The sequence below is a fragment of the Gobio gobio genome, assembly GCF_949357685.1.
Source record: "Gobio gobio genome assembly, chromosome: 13".
Taxonomy (NCBI): Eukaryota; Metazoa; Chordata; class Actinopteri; order Cypriniformes; family Gobionidae; genus Gobio; species Gobio gobio.
The window spans coordinates 7,056,141-7,080,066 of NC_137106.1; the positions used below are offsets into that span (position 1 = coordinate 7,056,141).

Below are 23,926 nucleotides of genomic sequence, written 5' to 3' on the forward strand. Positions count from 1 at the left end.
CAGTTTATCGTCGCCATCAAGGTCAGGCTGCAAACCTCCCGACAGACAAACAGCAGCTCTGCCTCTGATTGGCTGCAGGCGGTGAACAACACAATCTGATTGGTCACAGACAAGTTGAAGAGACATTTGAATTCCGATAATAGTCGACTCATATTTTCTTGCGTTGTATTTTATGCTGCCTTCACGTGCTCTCAGAATTATCGTAAATACGAGTTTCCTAGGAAATAATTCCACATGAACGCCCTCACATTTTGAAACTTGTATGCAATGAGCTCGTAATCACGACTTCAGAAGTCGGAATGACCAAATTTCCGATAGCACGTGAAGGCAGCATTAGTGTGCGATTGTAACACGATTCTTCTCTGTCAGTGTAAACTCATTAAACATATTTACACTTAAAGCACAACTACAGTAGGACTTGTACACTGCATAAAAAATGGGCTTTTAATGCATTAGTCATATTTTAACACTTATTTATTCATGCTTAATTTGAACACTTAAGCATGAATAAATAACCTTAAACATTACTCAAATTTAACTTTAAATATACTACAAATTAAGGATATTTAATATGTATTTTTAAAATGTGCTTTCAGTGCATTGTTACAATGACAAATTTTAGCACAGTTTAAAATATACAAAAAAATATATTTAAGTAATGTTCAAATAAGTACACCTTTAAAAAGTACACAGAACTTTCATTTTAAGTATATTTTTCTAAAATATATTTTTCTAAAATATACTAAAATACAATTATTTTAAAGTTATTTTAAGTTTTTGTAAGTATATTTACAATATACTATTGAAAAAGAGAAAATTCTTGAAATACAATAAAGTATACTTTTTTTTCACCAGGGTAGGGATGGGCGATACCACTTATTTTGTTTTCGATACGATACCGATACTTTCAAGGCCAGTATCACCGATACCGATACCGATACGATACTTCTAAACTGAACTGTTTAATTATTAAATTATTAAAATTACAAAAAGATACCCACTTAACATCATATTTGAAAGGTATTTTAACATTCAATATGCCTTAATTGCAACTTATTAGATCCTATTTTTGTTTACACATGGTTAAAGTATGTTTACTTGTTGTGGTAACTATGGACATTTACAAATACTAGTTGAACTATGGTCACTGTAGTAAATTTTTTTTCATTTTCATAAGGGACTGCCGGTGACAGGACATTGCACCCATAAAATGCAACCTTTTTATTCTGACATGATTTCATTAACATTAGTTACAGAATAGAACATGATCAATATCAACTTTTAACATTCAATTTAAAGAGTAATTGCACTATGTAGGCTACAATTTCTATTTTCTATTTGTTTATTGGGAAATAACATATGTTTTCTGTCTTCTGATGAGCATTGTTTTGGGCTGCGTTTCCAAAAGCATCAATGGTTTCTTATGATAGTTTTGGGAAACGCAGCTCTGTTTGAATACAGTGTAAGCCGTGAGTGAACGCTCTCTCTGTGATTGACTGGTTCTGTCTTGCAGCATTTGCATGCGTTCAGATCATGGTTCAGATAAGCAGGAAAATAGTCCTATACTACACAACTGTTCAGTAACACAGGTTATTCGTATTGTATGCATAAAACAATCTCTTTAAATAAACAACATTACCAAGAAAAAAAACACCTTAATATCGATATTTTTATTTGTATCACATCGGTATCGATATATCGATACTTCATATCGATACGCCCATCTCTAGACTGAGAATGGATGATCCTCAGTTTAGCTGACGGAGAGGCTTGATGCAGAGCAGAGATGCAGAGAACTTGATCTTGACCCTTAAGAAACTTTAATGAATGCTGTCACGTAAACAAATCAGCTTCAAATTGAATTAAAAATTAAATGAATTGCTAATTACAACATTGAAATACAAATGTAAAGGCTGTACAAATACTATGAAATCGTGAATATAAATAAATGGGAATCATGTTTTTTAAACAAGTGCACATTTCATTTATCTATTATAACTTTTGTGTTGTTTGGTCCAGAAATGTTGGATTTTATAATTTTTTTTTAATTGTCAAGTTTTTTAATTATATGATGTCATTACGTTGCTGTCTTGACGCCAGCCAATCGCTGCATTGTTGATCATGGTTTTGAGTATCGATACATCTGCCCTCTTCAGGGAACACAGGAATGCACAGTAATCTTAATTCAGATATTTTTATCCAATCCGCAAATTGGAGAAGAACCAAATTAGCCAGAGATCAGTTATCACGGTTAAAATATCTGGGATCTGTCAAATCATCTCAGATGTATTAAGCCAGTGGTTCCCAACCACATTCCTGGAGGACCCCCAACAGTGCACATTTTGCATGTCTCCTCAATCAAACACACCTGATTCAGGTCATCAGCTCATTAGTAGCTACTCCAAGACCTGATGTGGGTGTGTCAGACAAAGGACACATCCAAAATGTGCACTGTTGGGGGTCCTCCAGGAACGTGGTTGGGAACCACTGTATTAAGCGACTGACTAAGAACGGACCCCAGGTGAGTAAAACAGGTAACCAGGTTTCCAGGATGGCAGTTCATGAACAGAAGACGAGGGAACAGGAACTCAAGTACGCATGGTGTGTCTGTGTGTCGTGACGAGATCAGAAATTTAAATCCCCCAATCAGAGCTTTTCTGTTAAAAGAACACATATTGTATCCAGTTCTCTCTACTGGGGTAGGTTGTAACAGGTAGACAAACTGCACAAAAACGTACTCGGTTACTAACCTCGGGTACCTTAGGTACAGAACGAGTACTGCGTCATTCAGCTTATTAATATAAATAAGACAAGACGTTTCTCAGATTCTGAAGCCTTTATACAATCACGCAGTGAATACTGCACGTCGATTGGTTCGTAAAGTTAAAGAAAACGAACCAATGATGGTGCTGCACGCGATCCCAATGGTGAGACTCCTGCTATAAAAGCGGCCGTTTCACCATGGCAATCCAATTGGTCTCGACTGAAGCGACGCATGAGGCGTCTTAGCGCTTAGTTTCCTGGGGTGCACTTATAATGTTAAAATGCTTTTTACATCAAAAATTGTCATAATTTATAAATAAATTACATTTTTCCTACCCTGATTTTAGCCCTCTGCTCTGAACGCTCTGTTTTAAGGGGCGTGTCGTCTGTGAGAGTTCAGTGTAAACGCCCACTGCTGTGATTGGCTAACGTCTTTTCATTCGAAATAGCTATGTTTTACTCTCTCTTTTAGCGCATTTTTACTATTATAGCTCTCATGGGTAACTAATCGTGAAAAGTGTTGCATTACATTTAGATCTATGGCATTATATTTAGATCTATGGCATTATATTTAGATGGTAGCATGAAATTTTGCAGTGATGATCATTGTAGCCGATCACACACATGTTGAGCTCATGAAAGCAGTGATCTCATCATTGCAACTCAGTTTCTGTACACTAACGAATGCTTTCATCTTCACTAACAGTGAAAACGTGATATAGTTAAGAGATTCGTTGAATAAAACGGCAGTCACGGATAAACTCTCGCAGTTTGATTGACAGCTCAAGCGATTGCCAAGGGAGCTTTCTTTGATTGCTTTCTTTATAGAATTTAATCACCGTTAAATAACAGATTATTTTCATCCTACTAAGAGAAACAACGCAAATTGACGTTTAGTCACTGGTTTGATTTACTGACACATAGACAAAGAACATCTGACTGTACATGAATCATTACATTTCAGAAATCACTGGTCATGTCATGCACGAATCGGTGGGCAGGGCTAAACAGGCAGTGGTGAAGTAGGCGTTGATCTTCTTCTGCAGAAGCGGAGCTTGCCTCCCTTTGACGTCATAGATCCCCACTTCATCACATCGTCGTTTGCTGGGCCTGGTGTCAATAAAAGCTTTTATTGGACTAACAAGGAAGTTTTCAGTTCTGAAACGTACAGGATTTTCTTATAGTATGATGACCTCTTATATGTCAAAAGCTCAAGGGAAATTTGATTTCTCAGTTTATGACCCCTTTAACACTTTCAGATGCTCATTCATGTTTATTTCGTGCTGTATTAAAGCAGAAGAGAAGATCCGTTAATGTGCCGCTTCTCTTGAGCTGAGCTGCACCAGAGCAATCTCACGCCACAGCGCCAAAACGTCAAAATGTTTTTGAATTTCATAATAAAATGGACGTAATTTGAAATCTGAGACTTTGTTTCATGTCAATAATAACAAAGCACAAAGATGCTACAATGTCCCGTTCATTTATCGACTGAAAACAGGATGAGTAATCAATTCTTAGGATTTAAGAATCGTTATTGGTTTGTAAAAATGAGAATTTATTTAAATCGATATTTTTTACCCAGCCCTAATATTTAGACAAAATGGTAACAGCTCAACGAGGTTTAATTTGTTAATATTAGTTAATACATTAGCTAACATGAACTAACAATGAGCAATATTTTTTAAAGCAATAATTAATCCTTGTGAGTTCACAGTTGTCACGCCTGCCAGCCGGAGTGCTTAGACCCTAGGCGTTTGAGACTGGCTTCCAGTTTGGTGGACACACCGGTAATGTCGGTGCGAGTAGCTGGCATCTGTGGTGGTATCTAGTCTGGGGGTCTCAGACATTCTCCCACAATCAATTATACTCCATGTTACCGCTATGGCCATTCTGTGTGTCTAGGCCGAGTACACTTCTCCAGTTTCTCCAGAGGAGGCGGCACCTGATCTAGTTTTCCCCGTGGTGGCGGCGTCTGCCCATGAACTTCTGCCCATGAACGTCTGCCCTGATGCGACCACGGAGGTTGTCCATGAACTTCCTGTTTGCTACATCATGACCACAGAGGTCGCCTGTGAAATCCCAGTCTGTCCTGTCATGACCACGGAGGTCATCCCTGATCTTGTCTGCCTAGATATGACCATGGAGGTCATCCCTGAGTTTCCTGTCTGCCTAGATCTTCCTGTCTGTTATTTCTCTCCTGATGTTGTTTATGTTCTTCCTTTCACAAAATGGAGTCTGTTGAAACAGTTTCACGTTCGATATAATCTGGTTAAACTGGTTGATATTTTAACCTGAAAGAGAGCAAAACAATGTTGTCCGTGTGTAAAAAGCGTGTGAACAGCTGTTTTCTTCATTTCTGAATATATCCACATTTAATCCAAAAACAAAAGCATGTTTACAGTAATGCTCTGACTTTACATGTGTTAAAGACGACAACAGCATGTCTTGAAATACATGAACACTACTTAAAAGAAAATTAGTTCTGCAGTAAAGTGATATGAACCACAGAGGAGCACCGTGTAGAGAAGACAGAGCAAAGATTACAGTGAAAGGAGACCAGAGGAGTCATTGGTGAGCATGAAGAGAGAGTAGCAGAAAAATGGAGAAAGATTTAATGGAGCAACAAGGTGGTTGTCAGTGATACAGTTACGTGTGATGATGAGGTTTATTTGTCTGCCTGAAGGCCAGAGCTCTGAACTGACCCTCAGTTACCATCAGTTCCATTTCCTGGAAGTGAGAAACTAAATCTTCCCCTAGGTGGCGCTCACAGACTTAGAAAGACAAAACTCCTGTTGAGCCGCATTCAAATGTCTTTATAAAAACGCAACAGAAGTCTGTGGTCTGTCTCATTTAGAATTTAGTGTGTGTTTCTATATACACACTGGGAAATTAAGATTAGAAGAGAGAAAGAGTTTAGAGCTGTGAGAGTTAATGTGAGTGTGTTTCTTTCACTCAACTGTGTGTCTCAGCTGTTTCTCACACAGAGACACTGAACTATTGAGACAAAGAACCCCAAATCCAGCATAGAGGGGTTCAGTGAATGTGCTGTTGAATGTGTGTAAGTGTGTGAGTGTGTGCGTGTCAGAGACGCTGTAGAAGGAGAGAGTGCCGGCTGTCCAGTTCAGATACACTCCTACTCTCTTAGAGTCACATGAAGGGTCAGGTATGTTTCTGCTCTTCTTATTGTGCCTGAAAGTGAAACTGTTATTAAGACTGTTCAGATTCCAGTTCAGACTCCAGGACTTTTCATTGTATCCAAACACACAGTCATTACTCAATCCTTTCCTGCTGATTCCTTTATATGCCAGTGATATATTAACCTCCTCCATCCCGCTCCATTCAGCCTCCCAGTAACAGCATCCAGTCAGACTCTCTCTACACAGAACCTGAGGACACTTATTAAATCTGTCTGGATGATCAGGATACGACTGCTTCTTTTCCATATGCGTCACCTTTCTGTTCCTCTCAGACAGAGTGAGATGAGGGTTTGCTGTGTTTAAATCTAGTGTGAGATCACATGCATCTGAACACAAAAAGAGTTATAACATTTATAATACACCTTAAAGCAATTAAGGTGTGTTTGTGTGAGTGTTCATCTTACATTTCTGTGGTCCTGCTGTAATTCTGAAGTCTCCTCCATGAGCCACACTGTAAAAAAAAAAAAAAAACTTTTGTATTAAATGGATGAAGTGAATGTTAAATTGAAGATGAATCTAAACACTGGTGTTATATTTTATTATAAACAAACAATATTATGTAACATTTAAATTCAAAATACGAAAACAATAAATCTTGGTTTAAAACGAACATGGGAATGATGACTTTTAGCTACAGGCTTCACCTTTACATTCACTGATAATTTGTGCCTATATCATTTAATTTAATCTACTGACTGCAGAAATCTCTTGCTGTTCATCTGATCTGCTTTATTCAGTATCATGAGGTCAAACATAATTTCTTCTCATTCAGATTGTGATCTCTGAGTCTGTATTTTGGATCTGTTTTTGTTTCATGTCTCTGACAGAACTGAGAATTTACTTTCTAGAGCTGCCACAAGCTTTGAATTGATGTTTTGGGACCAGAGGCTTGAGTCTGTTTCTCAGATGATGCTGTTATAGAGGTGCTTATCTGGCAATAACTTGGGTCTATTCATATTAGACACAACAGAACTGTATGTAAACTCTAATGCCATGACAAGATGCACATTTGTTCTTTTCTTATTGTTGTCATTATTTTATTCTCTTTAAATTAGAGAGGTTCACAACACAAAATCCCATGCACAAAATGCAAGAGATGTTTTTTTTTTTTTTAATTGCTAGTGCTATTTTGCAATGTTGATAGTTCTTTCGATTTCAGACAAAGGTTGCATTTGACTGCATATGCATTTGACTCGCATATGCATATCACATTCTTCTTGTCCTTATCTCTGAGAAACTCATTCGTCCATCTCACGAATATACAGTCTTCGGCCCAGATCACACAGAACCCGTTTTTGCAGCGAGAGGCGCCTTTTTTTAATAGATTTCTGATGGCAGTGAGCGTTATGCGCGCTGCTTATGCGCCCCGGGCGCCTTTCTTTTTAACTGCCTGCTGCGCCTCGTGCTTTAGAAGTAGCGCTCTGAGCGCCTGTAGTACTAAAAAAATAAACTCTGAGTGGAAAAGCACCCGACATCATCGCGCTTTTTTTCTATTGTCCAATCGAATTAATGGAGAGGCGGGTCTTCCGTTGTGGCGACCGTTACCTTGATTAGACTGAAAGGACAGCTGATTGGGGGGTTTTCTGGCAACATAAAAAAAAAAAACGCAGCACACTGCTATTTTCTAAATGAAAAAACGTCAACCAAAAAAGGCAGTGCGGTGTGCCTCGCGTTTTCGAACCTGAAAAACGTGTTCTGTGTGATCGGGGCCTTCTTCTGCCATCTTCATCCATTAAGCCTTGTCAGGTCAACTTTATTTATATAGCGCTTTTAACAATGCAGATTGTTTCAAAGCAGCTTTACAGTGTTAAACAGCAAAATAATGCAACAGAATTTTATTCAGCTGTTTAGTCGTTCCGGAGAAAACGGTGATGCCATCAGCTCATTTCAATTATCATACAGTGACAGTGTGGGCTTTAGATCAGTAATTTAGTTTATATGGTTAATTTAGTTTAATAATTAGATTTATTTGGATATTTAGTTGAAAAATTTAGAAAAATGTAGTGTCCCCAACTGAGCAAGCCAAGCCAGAGGCAACAGTGGCAGGTGACCTAATGGGGAAAATAAACCTTGGGAGAAACCAGGCTCAGTTGGGGTGCCAGTTCTCCTCTGGCCAATTAACAAGCAGTGTATGATTATTATTCTGGCAACTTTACAGGTCAGAGGTCATAATAGATTGGAATATTCGAAGGATTGGAGGCAACACGCCGGAGACGGGTTTATTGAGGATGATGTGTTGATTAAATAATTATTAAAGAGCAATATTCGAAAGATCGGAGGCAACACGCCAGAGACAGGTTTATTGAGGATGACATATCGATTTAACAATTATTAAATTGTAATATTCGAACAATCGGAGTCATCACGCCTTGTTTTACTTTCGTTTCGCTGACTGTGCGCGCGCCTCGTCCGTTTGCGGAGGTGTTTATACTCGACGCGCTCGCCGTTGTGCTATTCTTTGAAAAGCCTTCTTTAGCTGCCTTTCTACTGGCCAGTGCAAGCTGTCATTTAGTCTTCATTTACAAACTTGGACACCACACGCGTATATAGACTGACCACGAACAGGTAATAACTTACTTGCATTTTTCATTCGTTGTCTCGCGGTCTTGCTGTTTTGTTTTTTTTATTTTAACAATTTAATTTTGGGCTAAAAAGTGTGTTGTAACGCGAGCGTTACTGAACATGTACAGAGTAAAATATTACTGAAAATTGATTAGTAATGCCTTACACTACTGCGTTACAGCAAAAAGTAATACGTAACTGTAATGCATTACTTTTGTAATGTGTTTCTCCCTTACACTGGTTATGACATCCACTTCAAAAATGACTACAATAAGTAAATCCACTTCACCAGCTAATTACTCTTCAACCGTCATGTCATAGAAATATACAGAGCTACAGCAAAACGGAAGTTAAACACAAAATTCTAAAGATGACATGACACGATGATTGTTAGTGTTGGACATACTTGAGTTTGTCCAGTCTGTAGTTTGGATCAGAGAGCAGCTTGACTAATGATTGTCCTGGGTGATTGTAGCTCAGATCCAGCTCTCTCAGGTGTGAGGGATTTGAACTCAGAGCTGAAGCCAGATAACAACAGCCTTCCTCTGTCACCATACAGCCAGATAATCTACAAACACATACACACACACACAATCTGGCACTGGAGATAGTCTGAAACTGATTATTACACAGGAGTGTTCTGATTCCTGTAAATATTTTTCTTACCTCAGTACGTTGAGTTGACAGTGTGAACTCTTCAGTCCATCAGAGAGAAGCTTCACCCCAGAATCCTGCAAGTCATTGTGACTCAGGTCCAGCTCTCTCAGTGAGGAGTTTGATGATTGTAGAGATGAAGACAAACTTTGACAGCACTGATCAGGGAGATTACAGTCATCAAGTCTATAACACAAGACAAACATGGTTTGATAAAGAGGAGATGGAATAAAGTAAAGTTTTCTACACATGGTATTTGTTGTGTTTATACGAATATCATTATATTCTGAGGAGCTATAGATAGCAATAACACAATGAAACCGAGTGCGCTTAGAACTGACTTCTTTTAATGTTTTCAGGTTCAAGGTATACATTACACAGTGCCATATAAAGCATAAACTAACAACTGCAGGATAATCCAGTTACCAACTCTAAATACATAACAGTGTTGATCACATGACTAATATTCTTTTAAAGGTCCCATGGCATGCAATTTTCATTTTATGAGGTTTTTTAACATTAATATGAGTTCCTCTGTATATGGTCTCCAAGTGGCTAGAAATTTTGATAGGTGTAAACCGAGTTCTGGTTGTCCTGATCTGCCTTTGAGAAAATGAGAGCTCAGACGAGCCGATCTGGAATCTTCCCTGTATGCTGTCATACGGGGAACGGTTACCTCCCCTTCCTCTTGCTTTGCCCGCCCAGAGAATTTGGAGAAAATTGATTCCGTTTCGCATTGTCAGCACAGGCTTTACAAACAGAATTTTACCATATGGATTCGACAGCACCGCCACAAATAGTGAGTAACAGTGTTCATTAATGCCTGATCTGTGATCAGTGATTTCTGATGTGTAGCTAATCATTCAAGTTCACACAGACTTTCTTTCTAAATCGTTTAATACTGTCAGTCCCGCCACTGGCCGTCTTGATGCCCTAAGCGTAATGCTTCAGTGAATCAAGCCAGTGACTAAAATGATAAACTTCACATCGTTTCTGTTAGTAGCATGAAACAAATCTGTTATTTCAATTTTGATTAGACGATCAAAGAACACTCTCTTTATAATCTTCGGATCTGTCAATCACACATCGCGAGTGTATCTGCACACTTGCCCAAACTGTCGTTATAATGAATGACGCTGTTATGCTGCACAAAGCTCTTACTGTATTCATGTCGATGTCGTGTTTGCTGTTAGTTGTGGTGAAAGCATTTTGTGAGAGAAAAAGCGCTGCAATGACGAGATCACTGCATTCACACGATCAACAGACTGCCTGTGTACTCAATGCTCATCACTGCAGCTTTTCATGTGATGGGAAAAGATCTAAAAATAATGCTATAATCATCAATTTGACGATTCGTTCATCTCGATAGCTGTGATGGTAAAAAAACGTAGTAAAATTATTTGAGAGGGGTTCCACATGTTACAAAGTTCGTAGAATAAGGAGGAAGATGACAGGGTCGGCATGACTGGGACTCGTGTTTACTCAGAACTCTCAGATACAATTGTGGTCTCAACAACTCAGTATAATAAAACTTTCTCGGCTATCTTGCTCCAGGTCTCTCTGGACCACATGCAGCCCGTCTCTCTCTCGGGCAGCGCTTGCAGACCTCACTAAACCACGCCCCCTCCACCACATAATCTACATTTATGCATTTGGCAGACGCTTTTATACAAAGTGACTTACAGTGCACTTATTACAGGGACAATCCCCCTGGAGCAACGTGGAGTAAAGTGCCTTGCTCAAGGACACACTGGTGGTGACCGCTGGGATCGAACCAGTAACCTTCTGCATATCAGTTAAGTGGTTTAACCCACTGGACCACCATCTCCACTAATCTAATACTCATTTCAAATCCAAAGATGTCAGCCAATCACAACAGTGGGCGTTTCTCACAGCAGACCCTTGAAACAGAGCATTCAAGCGAGAGAGCTAATATCAGTATAGAAAAAAGGTTTTTTATTTCTAAATTATGACATTTTTTGATGTAAAAACCATACTAACAATATAAGTACACCTCAGGAAACATTATAAAATAATAAAAACAATCCATGCCATGGGACATTTAATATACTGGAATTAGTCTGGTACTATGAACCTTTATAAAAGTTACAACAGTTATTTCAGTAAGATACATGGGTTCCTGTAGCTCAACTGACACTAACAACAACAAAGTGTTGGGTTCAATTCCCAGAGAACACACATTGTGATAAAATGTAAACACTGAACACACTGTAAGAATGGATGTAAACAAAGCTGAAATTAGAACAGCTGCCCACCTTTGTCACAGATTCCAAGGCACAATTTCTATGCAGTGTGTGTGAGTGTGTGCACACAATATATATCACTGTATATAGATATGAATGTTCATTTGAATGCACATAAGTAAAAAATGTTTATCTCAGTGTGTGGGTGTTGTCACTGTATATAATAATTAATCTCAGCTTCAGGGGACAAGATCACACACTGTTCACTGAGCGGGTGATCAGGACCAGGGCAGAGAGTATCTTTAATTTGATAACCATCTGAATTTTAATCTGTTTTTCTTACCTCAGTATGTTGAGTTGACAGTGTAAACTCATCAGTCCTTCATAGAGAAGCTTCACTCCTGAATCCTGCAGGTAATTGTGACTCAGGTCCAGCTCTCTCAGTGAGGAGTTTGGTGATTGTATATATGAAGACACTTTTTCACAGCACTGATCAGAGAGATTACAGTCAGCAAGTCTATAACCCAGAATTAAAAATGGTTCAATAAAGAGGAGAAGATTGGTTAAAATATTGTTTTCTGAGTTTAAAACTGAAGAAAAAAAATCACATATTGATCATGACACGACACACTCTTTTTTTAATGAAAACAAGTGAGAGGCTGATTGATGAGAGGCATGATTTAACACAGTTTTTACACAGTTTTATGACGAAACAGACACATTAAATTTAGTCTCCAATTACATAAATTCATACTCACAGAGCTTTTCTGCAGTTCAGCACAGCTGGTATCAGTCTCCTTCTACCTTCATCTGATGTGTTGTATTTCTTCAGATCAAACTCATCCAGCACCTCCTCTGATATCTGAAGCATGTAGGCGATTGTTGAGCAGTGAGACAGAGAGAGTCGATTCACTGAGTGGTTCTCTGACTTCACAAACTCCTGAATCTCTCCATACAGAGTCTGATCCTTCATTTCCAGCAGACAGAGGAACAGATTGATGCTTTGGTCAGCTGAGAGACAATCATCTTCCTTAATTGTGTTATTAATGTAATGTGTGATTTTCATGATGGTCTCTGATTTGTTCACTGTGTGTGTCAGTAGATCCTGTAAGAGTCTCTGATTGGGCTCCAGTGAGATGCCGAGCAGGAACCGCAGGAAAAGATCCAGGTGTCCATTTTCACTCTGTAAGGAATTAACAACTGCTGCTTTTAATAACTCATATAAAGAGGTTATCCGTCTATAGCGCTGATATCTTTTATTCAGAAACGACAGCAGTGATTTCTTATTTTTGACAAAATGGCAGTAAAACAGATAGAAAGCAGCTAGAAACTCCTGAAAGCTCAGATGAATGAAGCAGTAGACTTTCCTCTGATGAATCACAGATTCCTCCTTAAAGATTTCAGTGCAAATCCCAGAATACACTGAGGCGTCAGTGACATCTATGCCGCTCTCAATCAGGTCCTCCTCATAGAACATCACATTGCCCTTCATCAGCTGATTGAAAGCCAGTTCAGCAAGCTTCACAAACACGTCTCTGTTGGACTGCAGGAGTTTCTCTGGATCTTTCTCATCATACTTCTGATTCCACATGTTCATCTGAGTCAGCAGGAAGTGGATGTACATTTCAGTCAGAGTTTGAGGGATTTCTGCACTGTCATCTTGTTTCAGGAGCTTTTGAAGAACAGTGGTTGAGATCCAGCAGAAGACAGGTATGTGACACATGATGTGGAGGCTTCTTGATCTTCTAATGTGTGAGATGATTCTGCTGGCTTGATGCTCATCACTGATTCTCTTCCTGAAATATTCCTCCTTCTGAGGATCATTGAATCCCTGAATTTCTGTCACACGGTTGATGTATTTTGAGGGGATCTGATTGGCTGCTGCTGGTCTGGAGGTGATCCAGAGGAGAGCAGAGGGAAGCAGCTCTCCTCTGATGAGGTTTGACGTCAACACATCCACAGATGAAGACTCATTCACATCACAAACTTTCTCTCTGTCAGTAAACATCAGTGTCATTTTGCTTTCATCCAGACCATCAAATATGAACACAACTTTACACTCCTCATAAATCTTTGAGTCCAGATCTTGAAGTTCAGGATGAAAGTCCAGCAGAAGTCTGTGAAGACTGTACTGGTGTTCTTTAATCAAGTTCAGCTCTCGAAACGGAAGCACAAACATGAAATCTACATCCTGATTGGCTTTTCCCTCGGCCCAGTCCAGAATGAACTTCTGCACAGAGACGGTTTTTCCAATTCCAGCGATGCCTTTAGTAAGAACAGTCTTGATTTGGTATTTCTCTTCACATCCTGGTTGATGTAAGGGTTTAAAGATGTCATTGCAGTAGATTGGAGTGTCTTGTGTTCTGGTTGTTTTCTCCATCTGTAAAACCTCATGTTCTTCATTCACTCTTTCACTTTCTCCCTCTATGATGTAGAGTTGTGTGTAGATCCTATTCAGGAGAGTTTGATTCTCTTCTAGTTTGATTCCCTCAAATAAGCTCTCATACTTGTTCTTCATGCTGGCTTTATGTCGTTCTTTGACTCTCTGCCTGGTGAAGTCCTGACAGTCAGAGTCAGTGCAGGTCACTGATCTGATCACATCATCTCTCATTACTCTTCAGAAACAGAGAGATGAAATGAGACAAAAACTGACTGTGAAAAAGCATCAAAATCCCTAAAAGTATTTACATATATTTTCAGCACAACAAACTAAGATCTAATTTGATTCCACACTCAGGCAGACAGGGTTTGAAATTAACACCCACCAACCCACCAAATGCGGGTGAAAATCCACCAAATTGGCGGAGAGAAACACAGCACGGTGACATGTCTTTAAAATTCGAACACATTTGTTTTCTGTGGTGCCTAACTACTCCGATTCAAACTACTAACGAATCCAGTTGTTCAAAATCATGCCATGCCACAGCGTCACTTACATAGCATCAAAACCCCAAGACTTTGCCACAACAGTAGCTACCAAGGCCGTGCACAGGGGGGTGGCCCGGTGGCTAGAGCCACTGCCCCTCTGCCCTCATCAGCTGAGGTGGCCCCCTCGCTACCATCCATGCTAAAAGCGTTCTGTTATCCCTCCGCTAAAGATCCGCCGATTCCAGGAATCCGCTCCATGTTTTCTCGAGTCAATGCGCTATCTGGAAAGCGGAGACGACAGTTCCAAAATGTTGTTGCATTAACAGTATGCATTAGAATCCACATTACAGACAGTGGTTTATTCCCGCGGAATTAGTAATTTGGTAGTTTGTTTTTGTATTTCTGTAATATTTTGCTCCTGGTCTTCTAATAGTGTTAACAACTTGTACAAAATCCACATTTGAAAGAGAACTAGAATTCTTGTCTAATCAAATTTTTGTACCGATCTAATCTAATATAAATAACAATTTGCTGTTGATGGCACACTTTGTAGAATTTATATATATATATATAAAAAAACACATTTGTTTAACCATCCCCCACCCAACATAAACTGTTACAGAATGTAATTACTTTTTATATAATTCTTATTACTATTTTTATTTATTTTAAAGTGTCATTAATGTAAAATACAAAATAAAATATTCTACTTAAAATTTAATTTTGACAATTTAGTAGAATAATTGAATAACTGATAACAGAAAAATCTGAATCCCTAATTGTTTTATGAATTATGTACAAGCATATGAATATTTACTTATTTAATTGCCCATATTTTAATTGAAGATATGTAATAATAAAAAAAAGACATAAGACATAACAGATTTTGTCATAATACAATTCACTCAATTAACCTATAGGTTTCAATAAAAGTGAAGATGCCTGAAATGTACATCTTATTCATGAAAATATTAAATAATAACCCTGTTAATATCAGTATTGAATTTAACAACAATAACACCAGTAACAGCATGCCACTTGGGGCCTTCTGTGCCAAATATGGCTGGGTCATCTTACCCCAAGGGTCTAATTTTATCTTTTTACTTCAAAATAAAAGCTATAACATTTACTCCACAAATCCAAAATTAAAAAAAAAAAAAACCACTTTGATTGTCAACATAATACAATGTCATAGATCATTACTTTCGAGAGACACAAAATTAGATCTCAACTGTTTTGACTGACTAAATCTCACAAATGTTGATATTCAGATGAAATGACAAAATGAAAATAGCATAGCCATTCATCAAAAGTGCTGAGATGAGATTTTGTGTCATCTATGGTCATGAGAAAAAAATAGGGCTCAGAGAGTGAGGGAGGCTGGCAGTAAAGGAATAGGAAGAGTAAGAGGGATAATTTGTATTGACTAGCGCCCAATCCTCACCCCCAATCCCACCCCAGTGCCCCTTTTTTTTGGTTTGGGCCACTGCCCCTCAAAATGTCTGTGCACGGCCCTGGTAGCTACTGTTATAATTGTGACCAGTCACGGAAAGTAGGGACACAAGTCGGCAGCACAACTTTCAAGCAAAATGAGAAAGAAGCGTTTTTTTGCCGAATCTGTTAGTTGAGATCACGAAGAAGCCTCTCCGTGTTTGAGATAGCAGCATTGGTATATTTAAAAGTATACACTTTGAGGTTGAAATTGGCTTGTTTTTCGGAGATTCTAGCATGAAGTAGAGGCGTGTTTCTTTTTTTATTGCTCCCGCCCTCCAAGGGAAGAGTGGCTCAGTGTTGCCAGGTCCACGGTTGGGCTACTTCAGTACTGTTGCTGCGAGCCCAATTATGTGATATTTAACACATATTTACCCCCCAAATGCGATTTTTACTGGAGAAGCCCCCCTGAAACGCGATTGGGCTTGTTTTGGGCTAGTTTTGAGAAGCAATTGTGTGGGTTTTGTTGTGAAAACCTGGCAACCCTGGTGACTGGCCGCACACAGATCTCTGCTGGCAGTGCTAAAGCAATAACGAGCAGCTGATACGAAGTGCAAACCTCCCAGATGATAGAAAGTCTGAAGCAGTAAAGAAGCAACAAGATCATCTTTCCCTTGTGCAGAAAGAGAGGGCTATGTACAACGACATGACTGAAAATAAACATACATACAGATCCTTGAAAGTGTTTTCTGGAAGAAATTCCATATTATTCTCTCTGGTCCGATAATGTGTTATTTCGCCAACACTTTGTGGACTATGCTTGATTTGCGTTTGTTACTTGCATTTACGCGTTACATTAAGTGTTTCCCGCGTGAGGTACTTTGTGTTGTACGTTGCCATGATGTTCACGCACGCACAAAACTATACGGTACCTCAGCGTTTCACAGACACACCGTGAAATATTGCAAAAATAGACTGGTTACATGAGCCTAAGCTCTTTTCAATAAAATCCATGCAAAAGTTAATATCAGATCATTTTAGAATACAGTATAGGATGTACCGAATATTCTTCAGTTTTATGCAAAACAGAAATGTGACAAATAGAATATCAGACCTCTGTCATATGGTGAAAAATAATTTAATTGAATTTGAACTTAACCAAGCTGTGGGAACGCTGTATTAGCAACTATCCAAACTTTTAGACCTAAAATAGTCTTTGTAGGCCTATGTTACCCTTAAATGTCAGAGAAAATAACAAAATATAGAAAAATATAGAATAAATATAAAAAAATATATAGAATTCTATATTTTTTTCTTATAGAAAATTGTACTTTGCATATTATACTATAAAAACATAATTATAGTTGATTTTAGTTTATCATAGTTGATCGTAACTAAAGATGAAATGGCATGAAAATTTCATTTCATGATTATTGTGACCAAAATGATCACGGATATCACAGAATCCGGTTCAAAAAGTCCTAATGCTACACAATGCATCCCGTTGGGTCTGTCGTTGCTATGCAACCATGCAGCTTTACAGGGGGGAGCTTTACAGGGGGTATGGCTTATCTAAATGAGATGTAAATGAGCCCTATTGTCACTCCCAGCAGGTGAGAACAGGTGAGAACTGCACAATGTTTAGAGGTTGTTTTCTCCCTATTAAGGTTTTTTGAGTGCCTACTTTCAAATGGCCACAACTTCTCCAAATATTATCAGATTTCCATGTGTTACCGATCGTTGGAAAGCTTGGAGACTACACTTTCAGAATCTGTGAATAACTCGAAATGCCCCAGAACCGACTTGTGTCCCTACTTTCCGTGACTGGTCACAATTATCATACTGACACTATCTCTAACCAGGAATTATGGTTGGGTTCTGATTGAACTACATCAGTGAGTTCATGTTGACAGACTACATGAAAAACATGATTATACATCATTCATGATTTATATGGTACAGAATTTGTTTTGAAATGCTGGTGATATCAAGGTAAGCAGAGTGTGTACTTTGTGTACAGGCAGGGGCACCACTGCACACTGGTCATCATTGTATATAGTCATGCTGCCAGTTTGGGACTTCAGCAATGCATGTAATGACTGTGATTATGTTTTTCATAAGGGCAGTATATAGAAGAAAGAGACAATACAGACTAATTACACATTACTCTAGGCCCCTGACCTAGCCACGTTGGACCTGCAGGACTGCAACTTAAATAAAACATAAATGTAACATAAATCATTCAGCAATGAATAACAAAAACACATGAAATCCATTTTGATCGTTTAGACTGAGAAGCATTAACAACAATCTGATTGCATATGTTTTTGTTCCTGCTATTAACAGAGATGAGCAAAGCAACTGTTTTGTTGCTGCATGTCTGAACAAAAACATACATATTTTGTCTTTGCTTCAGCCACCTTTGGCTTGTTAGGGCGACAATGGCTCAGTGGTTCATGTAGGTTGTCTACAAACCGAAAGGTTGGTGGTTCAATCCCGATCCCCTGACCAAGTGTTGAGGCGTCCATGAGCAAGACACCTAACCCTAGCTGCTCCCAACGAGCTGGATGGCGCCTTGCATGGCTGACACCGCCATCGGTGTGTGAATGGGTGAATCTGAGGCTATGTGTAAAGCGCTTTGGATGGCCATTGGTCTGTTAAAAGCGCTATATAAATGTAGTCCATTTACCATTTGTCACTGGGAGTTGAACAGGCAATATTCTTGAAGGGATTTTGAATGTATATTTTGAAAAGCACTAGATAAAATACAACTGATGATACTTGCTTTAACAAATCCTAATTTAATATTTTTTTATTCAAAATTCAAGATCTTAATGTTTTCTTTAAATGTCTCACTCAAACAGTGAATTAACATTTTACTCACTCAGGGTCAGAGGTCACTGCTCGATCACTGAGTTTAGGGGGAGGGTCCATGGATACGTCACTCTTCATAGACACACAGCTGGGTTCTGGAGATGCTGTTTTGTGTGTGTGAACACCTTCCTCCTCCTCCCTCTTCTCATACAGACTCATTTTACAGGCAGTGATCCTGAAACATTTGTACCACAATTTACAGAGATTTTACAGACAAAGAAACATTTAATATAAATATGAACGTCTTCAGTGTGCTTTATCAGTTTTAGTATTGCACTGTGAATTCTTTGCTAAATGCACTGATATAAAAAATACTACAATTATTAACAGATCATTTACTGAGTGAAAGACAACAAACGAACATGCCTTCGTCAGTTCAACTCACCGTTCATAGGTTTAAGAAACTGCTAATCAAGGAAACCTGAGTGTATGAATCTATTTATGACTACAAACGCCAGCAGCCAAGAATCTAACTACAGAGAATAAAACATCCAAACAGACTGACATTACAGTAGATTGTGAAGGATATTTACACATGCAATTGGATATTAAACAATATATTATAATGAATCCAGAAATATGTTTGTTCAAACCTACCTCTGTCTCAACAATAAAGAACCTCAAACACAAACTTTATTCAGTTCATGAATCCATTTTGTCTCCAAATAACAGCATTAAACTGATCTGTTCTCAAACTGATTCATATTAATCAGATTTTCTCTCCTATTGTTGTTCACAGTCTTCCTGTAACAAAATGGGAGTATTCTGAAATGGTTTCACTTTCAACAGTGTCACATGACCAGTGAGAGAATTGAATGAGATGACAACAACATGTCTTGAAATAGGTGTACATTATATCCACAATTTACAGAATGTCAACAAGCTCTGCAGTAAAGCGAGATGAGAGGTGAGAATGAAATTAAAAGCTAATGTTAATCTTCCAGTCTGAATTTAGCAGTAAGTTCATATTTGTCATAATATTTACAGAATTTTTCTAAATAAATGTGCATCTCCCTACCAGTGACTTTGTTAGAGATTCCGGACCCTGTCCATGGGAAACAAAAAAATTCCACAGGAAGCCAAAAGGGGAAGCTACAGAAGGGGAACAAAATATAAAAAACGGTAGATGGATTCTGTTGTAGAGCAAGAAAAACCACGTCCAGGCCCTCACATAGTTCAACACGTATCAACGCGCCCAAACAGGCCTTTATCAGGGTGCTAGACACTAGAGAGTAATGCCAAGTTCACATTGCATAAATTTAAAAGTAGTCAGATCACTGTTATTTTCACACTGCACGACTATCTGGGCACTCAGTTGCTGTTGTGTTCTTTTAATTAGCTTAATGGATACACCTGTGACTACACATTTTTAGGATCTGACCTCTAGATGTCTCTTAAGAGTAAAAACTGTTCAATAATCCAAAAACAACTTTCACATACAACCCAACAATGATGACGGGATAATGGGAAATACAGTTAGTATTCTGGCTACTTTATAGAGGCCACCAGGCCGCCATACAGACTTTATCAAAGAATTTGCTGATTTTCTACCAGAGTTAGTATTGGCTGCAGATTACAGAAAAAAAAGAAAGAAAAATTATCTCGTTATTTCGACATAAGTCATTATTTTGACTTTCTGTGGAATACTTGATTCTGATTGGTCAATTGCGCATTCCAGCAGTATATTATTCCCAGATAACAACCACCGCTCATCCGGGTACTACGAGTTGCTTCCGTATTCAATTTACGGGGAAAAGGTTGAAAGCGCCTCTGCAGTTCAAAATGCTTACGCTACCAGTTACGCTCGTCAGACGTAGCGTAAGCATTTTGAATTGCGAGAGGCACTTTCAATTTTTATAAATCAAAATCGGCCATTCTTAATATAAAATATTAAATAAAACATTATTTTAAAAATGCAATTGTCTTTTCACATGTAAAAAGGCAGTTTCCACAAAACAGAATGTTCTTCTAGTTTTATTAATTTGTAGTTTGTATGGTTAATATTAATGTAGGCTAATTGTCTGCTCACTAAGGTTTAGAAAAAAAGGTAATTCCGCACATAACTAAATTTTTTCCCATCTGGCCCTCAACCTAAAATGAGTTTGAAACCCCTGCACTAAACCGAATGAATGGTGAATCTATTGGACACAGATGGACACAGATGCCATAGGTCTTCGTTAAAATTTTTCACATCCGATGCTAATTGAGTCAACGTGTATTTTTTTCTTACCCTTCAGAATGTCAGCAGCAAGCTCACCGTACAGCCGACCTGATCTGCGTCCACCCGGCTCATCTGCATGGACAACCGCACAAACCGCTGCTCAAAAACTTACGAGGTGTCAACAAATAAAATTAAGATTGGATTTTTCAAAAGTCTGTCTGTCTGTCTGTCTATCTATCCTCTCAAAAATTGTAGAATATTAAGATAATCTCAGTCATCATTAGGGCCAGAGCACCGATGGGTCAATGGTTTGAAATGACAGGTGATGTTGCCAGGAAGAAAGGATCTGGAAGGCCCAAAGCCTCTTCATGCAGGAATGACAGTATGCTAGAATTTACACTTCTCAAAGACAGAAAAAAAGCCTAAAAATACCAGCAGCAGAATTCAAGACCTAAATAAACAAGACTCTTTTAACTATAATAACCAGATGTTTATTTAATTCAAGTTTTGCATCTAGATGTGTTAAAAACCCTTGCTGTCTCAGAAAAACAAAGACAAAATGAAACGTTTGACAGAATATGGGAAGTTCGATTCAGAGTGGTTCAGCAGAGTTGTGTGAAGGGATGGATCTAGATTTGAGTTGCATGGTGATGTTTCAAAGAGGTGAGAATTTCACTACAACATGATGCTGTAAAAACACTTTCTCTTCAGATTGACGAGCACACGCTCACAGATCAGCAGAACCAGAACACTAAGGACCAGTTTCTCATCTGCACAGTGATCGCCAAGCAATGAAAAAGCCAGAAGGAGGTCTGTGTTTGTGAAATGTTTGTTATATGGCTGTGTTGCATGTCTGCAGACCCCTGGCTCAAGATCAGTCCAAATCAGACCGGTTTTCCTCACTGGAGCGTGTGTGAACTCCTCCAGCTTCAGCGGTCAGTTTCACAATGGCTCGAAGAAAAAGAACCAGGATGAAATCGACATGCTGTACCTGCAAGGTAGAATTTATTATTGCATTTAATAAACATATTGAACTTAAATTTACTGTTAAAACTGTGTATTTCATTAACTGATTTAAAGGTCCCATGGCATGAAATTTTCATTTTATGAGGTTTTTCAACATTAATATGAGTTCCCCTAGCCTGAATATTGTCCCCAAGTGGATAGAAATTTTGATCGATGTAAACCGAGTTCTGGCTGTCCCTCTCTGCCTTTGAGAAAATGACAGCCCAGAAGAGCTGATCTTGAATTTTCCTGTTATGACGTCATAACAGGAACAGTTACCTCCCTTTCCTCCGCCCAGAGAATTTGGCACGCCCATGCGAGCGCCATATTTGTTTGTACTCGAGAGATCATGGCTTGTGAACGAATGAATGCTGGCAGTTTCTCAGTGTTAGGATGTACAAATGAAAAGTCTTTTTTCAGTTCCTTCTGATCTGTGATCAGTGATTTCTGATGTGTAGCTAATTATTCAAGTTCACACAGAAATTTATTATTCGTGCTGCGGCTTCTCTCTCTCCTGACAGAACAGTGTTTTCAATCTTGTGAGTCAGTGTTTTTGTACGTCCTCGTTGCATCTATCTGTTCTAAAATGTGCATACAGTCGTGAATTTCTGTTCAACATCGGCAGAGCCACATCTTTAGAGATAAACCTCATGCATGCCGAAGCTCGGGCTGCACTGGCCGGTCGGCCTTCAACATCACCGACCCCCAGTACTGAATCTGGCCCACAGCGGAGGCACCAAACGTGCCGCGAGATTAAGCAGAAGGGGGGTAAGCGTATTCGGGCTAGGCTAGCCAGCTTTCCCCACTATAAACTGGATTACATTCGATTACTGCTCTGTTGTGTCTTTTTTTGCGCTGTGTACTCAATGCACAATTACGCTTTTCATATGATAGGAAAATATCTAAAAATAATGCTATAATCAACACTTACTCGTAACTCGTTCATCTCGACAGCTGTAATGGTACATTACACGTGTTACAAAGTTGGTAGAATAAGGAGGAAGGCGGGCTCGGTGGACTGGGACTCGTGTTTATTCAGAACTCTCAGATACAAACAAAATAAACTCGCGCTGACAGCGCTCTCACAACTCAGTACAATATCACTTTGTTAGCAATCTCTCCGTCTCTGGTCCATTGATGTCCGGTTCGCAAACAAATCGTTCTTTTGAACCGGTTCTTTTTAGTGAACCGGTCGAACCAGTTCACCAAATCGGACTGAATCGTTCTAAACAGTTCGCGTCTCAAGTCAGCGCTGATCCATCATTTACTAAAGTTACTAACTTTCTTATATGAGTGACAGTCCCTCCGACTAGAAATAAACTAATAACCTGAAGCATATGCTAGTAACTACAACAGTTCACTGAACTGAGACGTGCTGAGAGAACTGATGAGAAGTGACATCCTTCTCTCTGGCAGCCTTCTGCCTGCCTCGTAGACCTTGTTAAACCACGCCCCCTCTGCTCATTTCAAATGCAAAGATGTCAGCCAATCACAACAGTGGCCGTTTTTACTGAAGTCTCACAGCAGACACGCCTCTTGAAACAGGGCATTCAGCCAGAGGGCAAACATCAGTATAAAAAGAATGCCTTTTATTTCTAAATTATGACATGTTATGATGTAAAAATCATACTAACAATATAAGTACACCTCAGAATACATTATAAAATAAAAAATCCATGCCATGGGACCTTTAATGAATTTTAACATAACAGTACTAAAATCTGGTTTGAACCTCTAATCACAAGTAGCTTTTCCACAAGCTAAAGTAAATACTGATATATAGAATGTGGACAGTGTCATTCACACAAATACAAAACACCACCATGGCAACAGTAAATAATGCAATAAACATTTATTAAACAACATAAGATTTAACAAACTCCTAATGTACATAGCACCTACTGAAACATGATTATTAAAATGAATTATCATCAAATGTAAAGTGTAATTTATGTTTTTCCACTGTAAATGATAAGATGACTTGGTCAAAAACTACATTTATCTCTATTTTCCAATACAATTACTTGAAATGAAGGTTGATTGAGGTTGCAACTTACCAATTGACAGTCTTTTACCATTAAAATTACAGTACAAATGTGTTTGCTAATTTTCACGTCAAAACTGAAATGTAACCAAGAGACTGAGTAGAAATGTTGAAAAGCATTTAAACAGCACATTGAGATGATATTATCCAACATAAAACTTGC

General features: G+C 38.6%; 1 protein-coding gene across 2 annotated transcripts; it reads right to left on the reverse strand.

Annotated features, from left to right (window-relative positions):
• Positions 1-3,735: 3,735 nt before the first annotated feature.
• On the reverse strand, positions 3,736-19,346 carry LOC307135791 (protein NLRC3-like). Of its 2 annotated transcripts, none has more exons than XM_079832464.1 (8): positions 19,151-19,346; positions 18,564-18,728; positions 12,139-13,995; positions 11,724-11,897; positions 9,189-9,362; positions 8,929-9,090; positions 6,365-6,411; positions 3,736-3,873 (listed from the first exon to the last, which is right to left on the reverse strand). In XM_079832464.1, exons 2-8 carry the CDS (start codon positions 18,710-18,712, stop codon positions 3,767-3,769), a joined length of 2,670 nt encoding a protein of 889 aa, XP_079688590.1. In that variant the 5' UTR covers positions 18,713-18,728; positions 19,151-19,346; the 3' UTR covers positions 3,736-3,766. The 2 variants fall into 2 exon arrangements, with proteins under 2 accessions (XP_079688590.1, XP_079688589.1); XM_079832463.1 differs by lacking the exon at positions 3,736-3,873 and adding an exon at positions 5,115-6,286.
• Between the last annotated feature and the right edge of the window lie 4,580 nt (positions 19,347-23,926).

Bases quoted from the DNA above. Each gene is read 5' to 3' on its own strand.
- LOC307135791 (XM_079832463.1), bottom strand. From the start codon at position 18,712: ATGAGTCTGTATGAGAAGAGGGAGGAGGAGGAAGGTGTTCACACACAC. The intron at 11,898-12,138 runs GTGAGTATGAAT...TCTGGGTTATAG, and splicing joins CTGAACTGCAGAAAAGCTCT to ACTTGCTGACTGTAATCTCT. The intron at 9,091-9,188 runs GTAAGAAAAATA...ATGTGTTTGTAG, and splicing joins TGTCAACTCAACGTACTGAG to ATTATCTGGCTGTATGGTGA.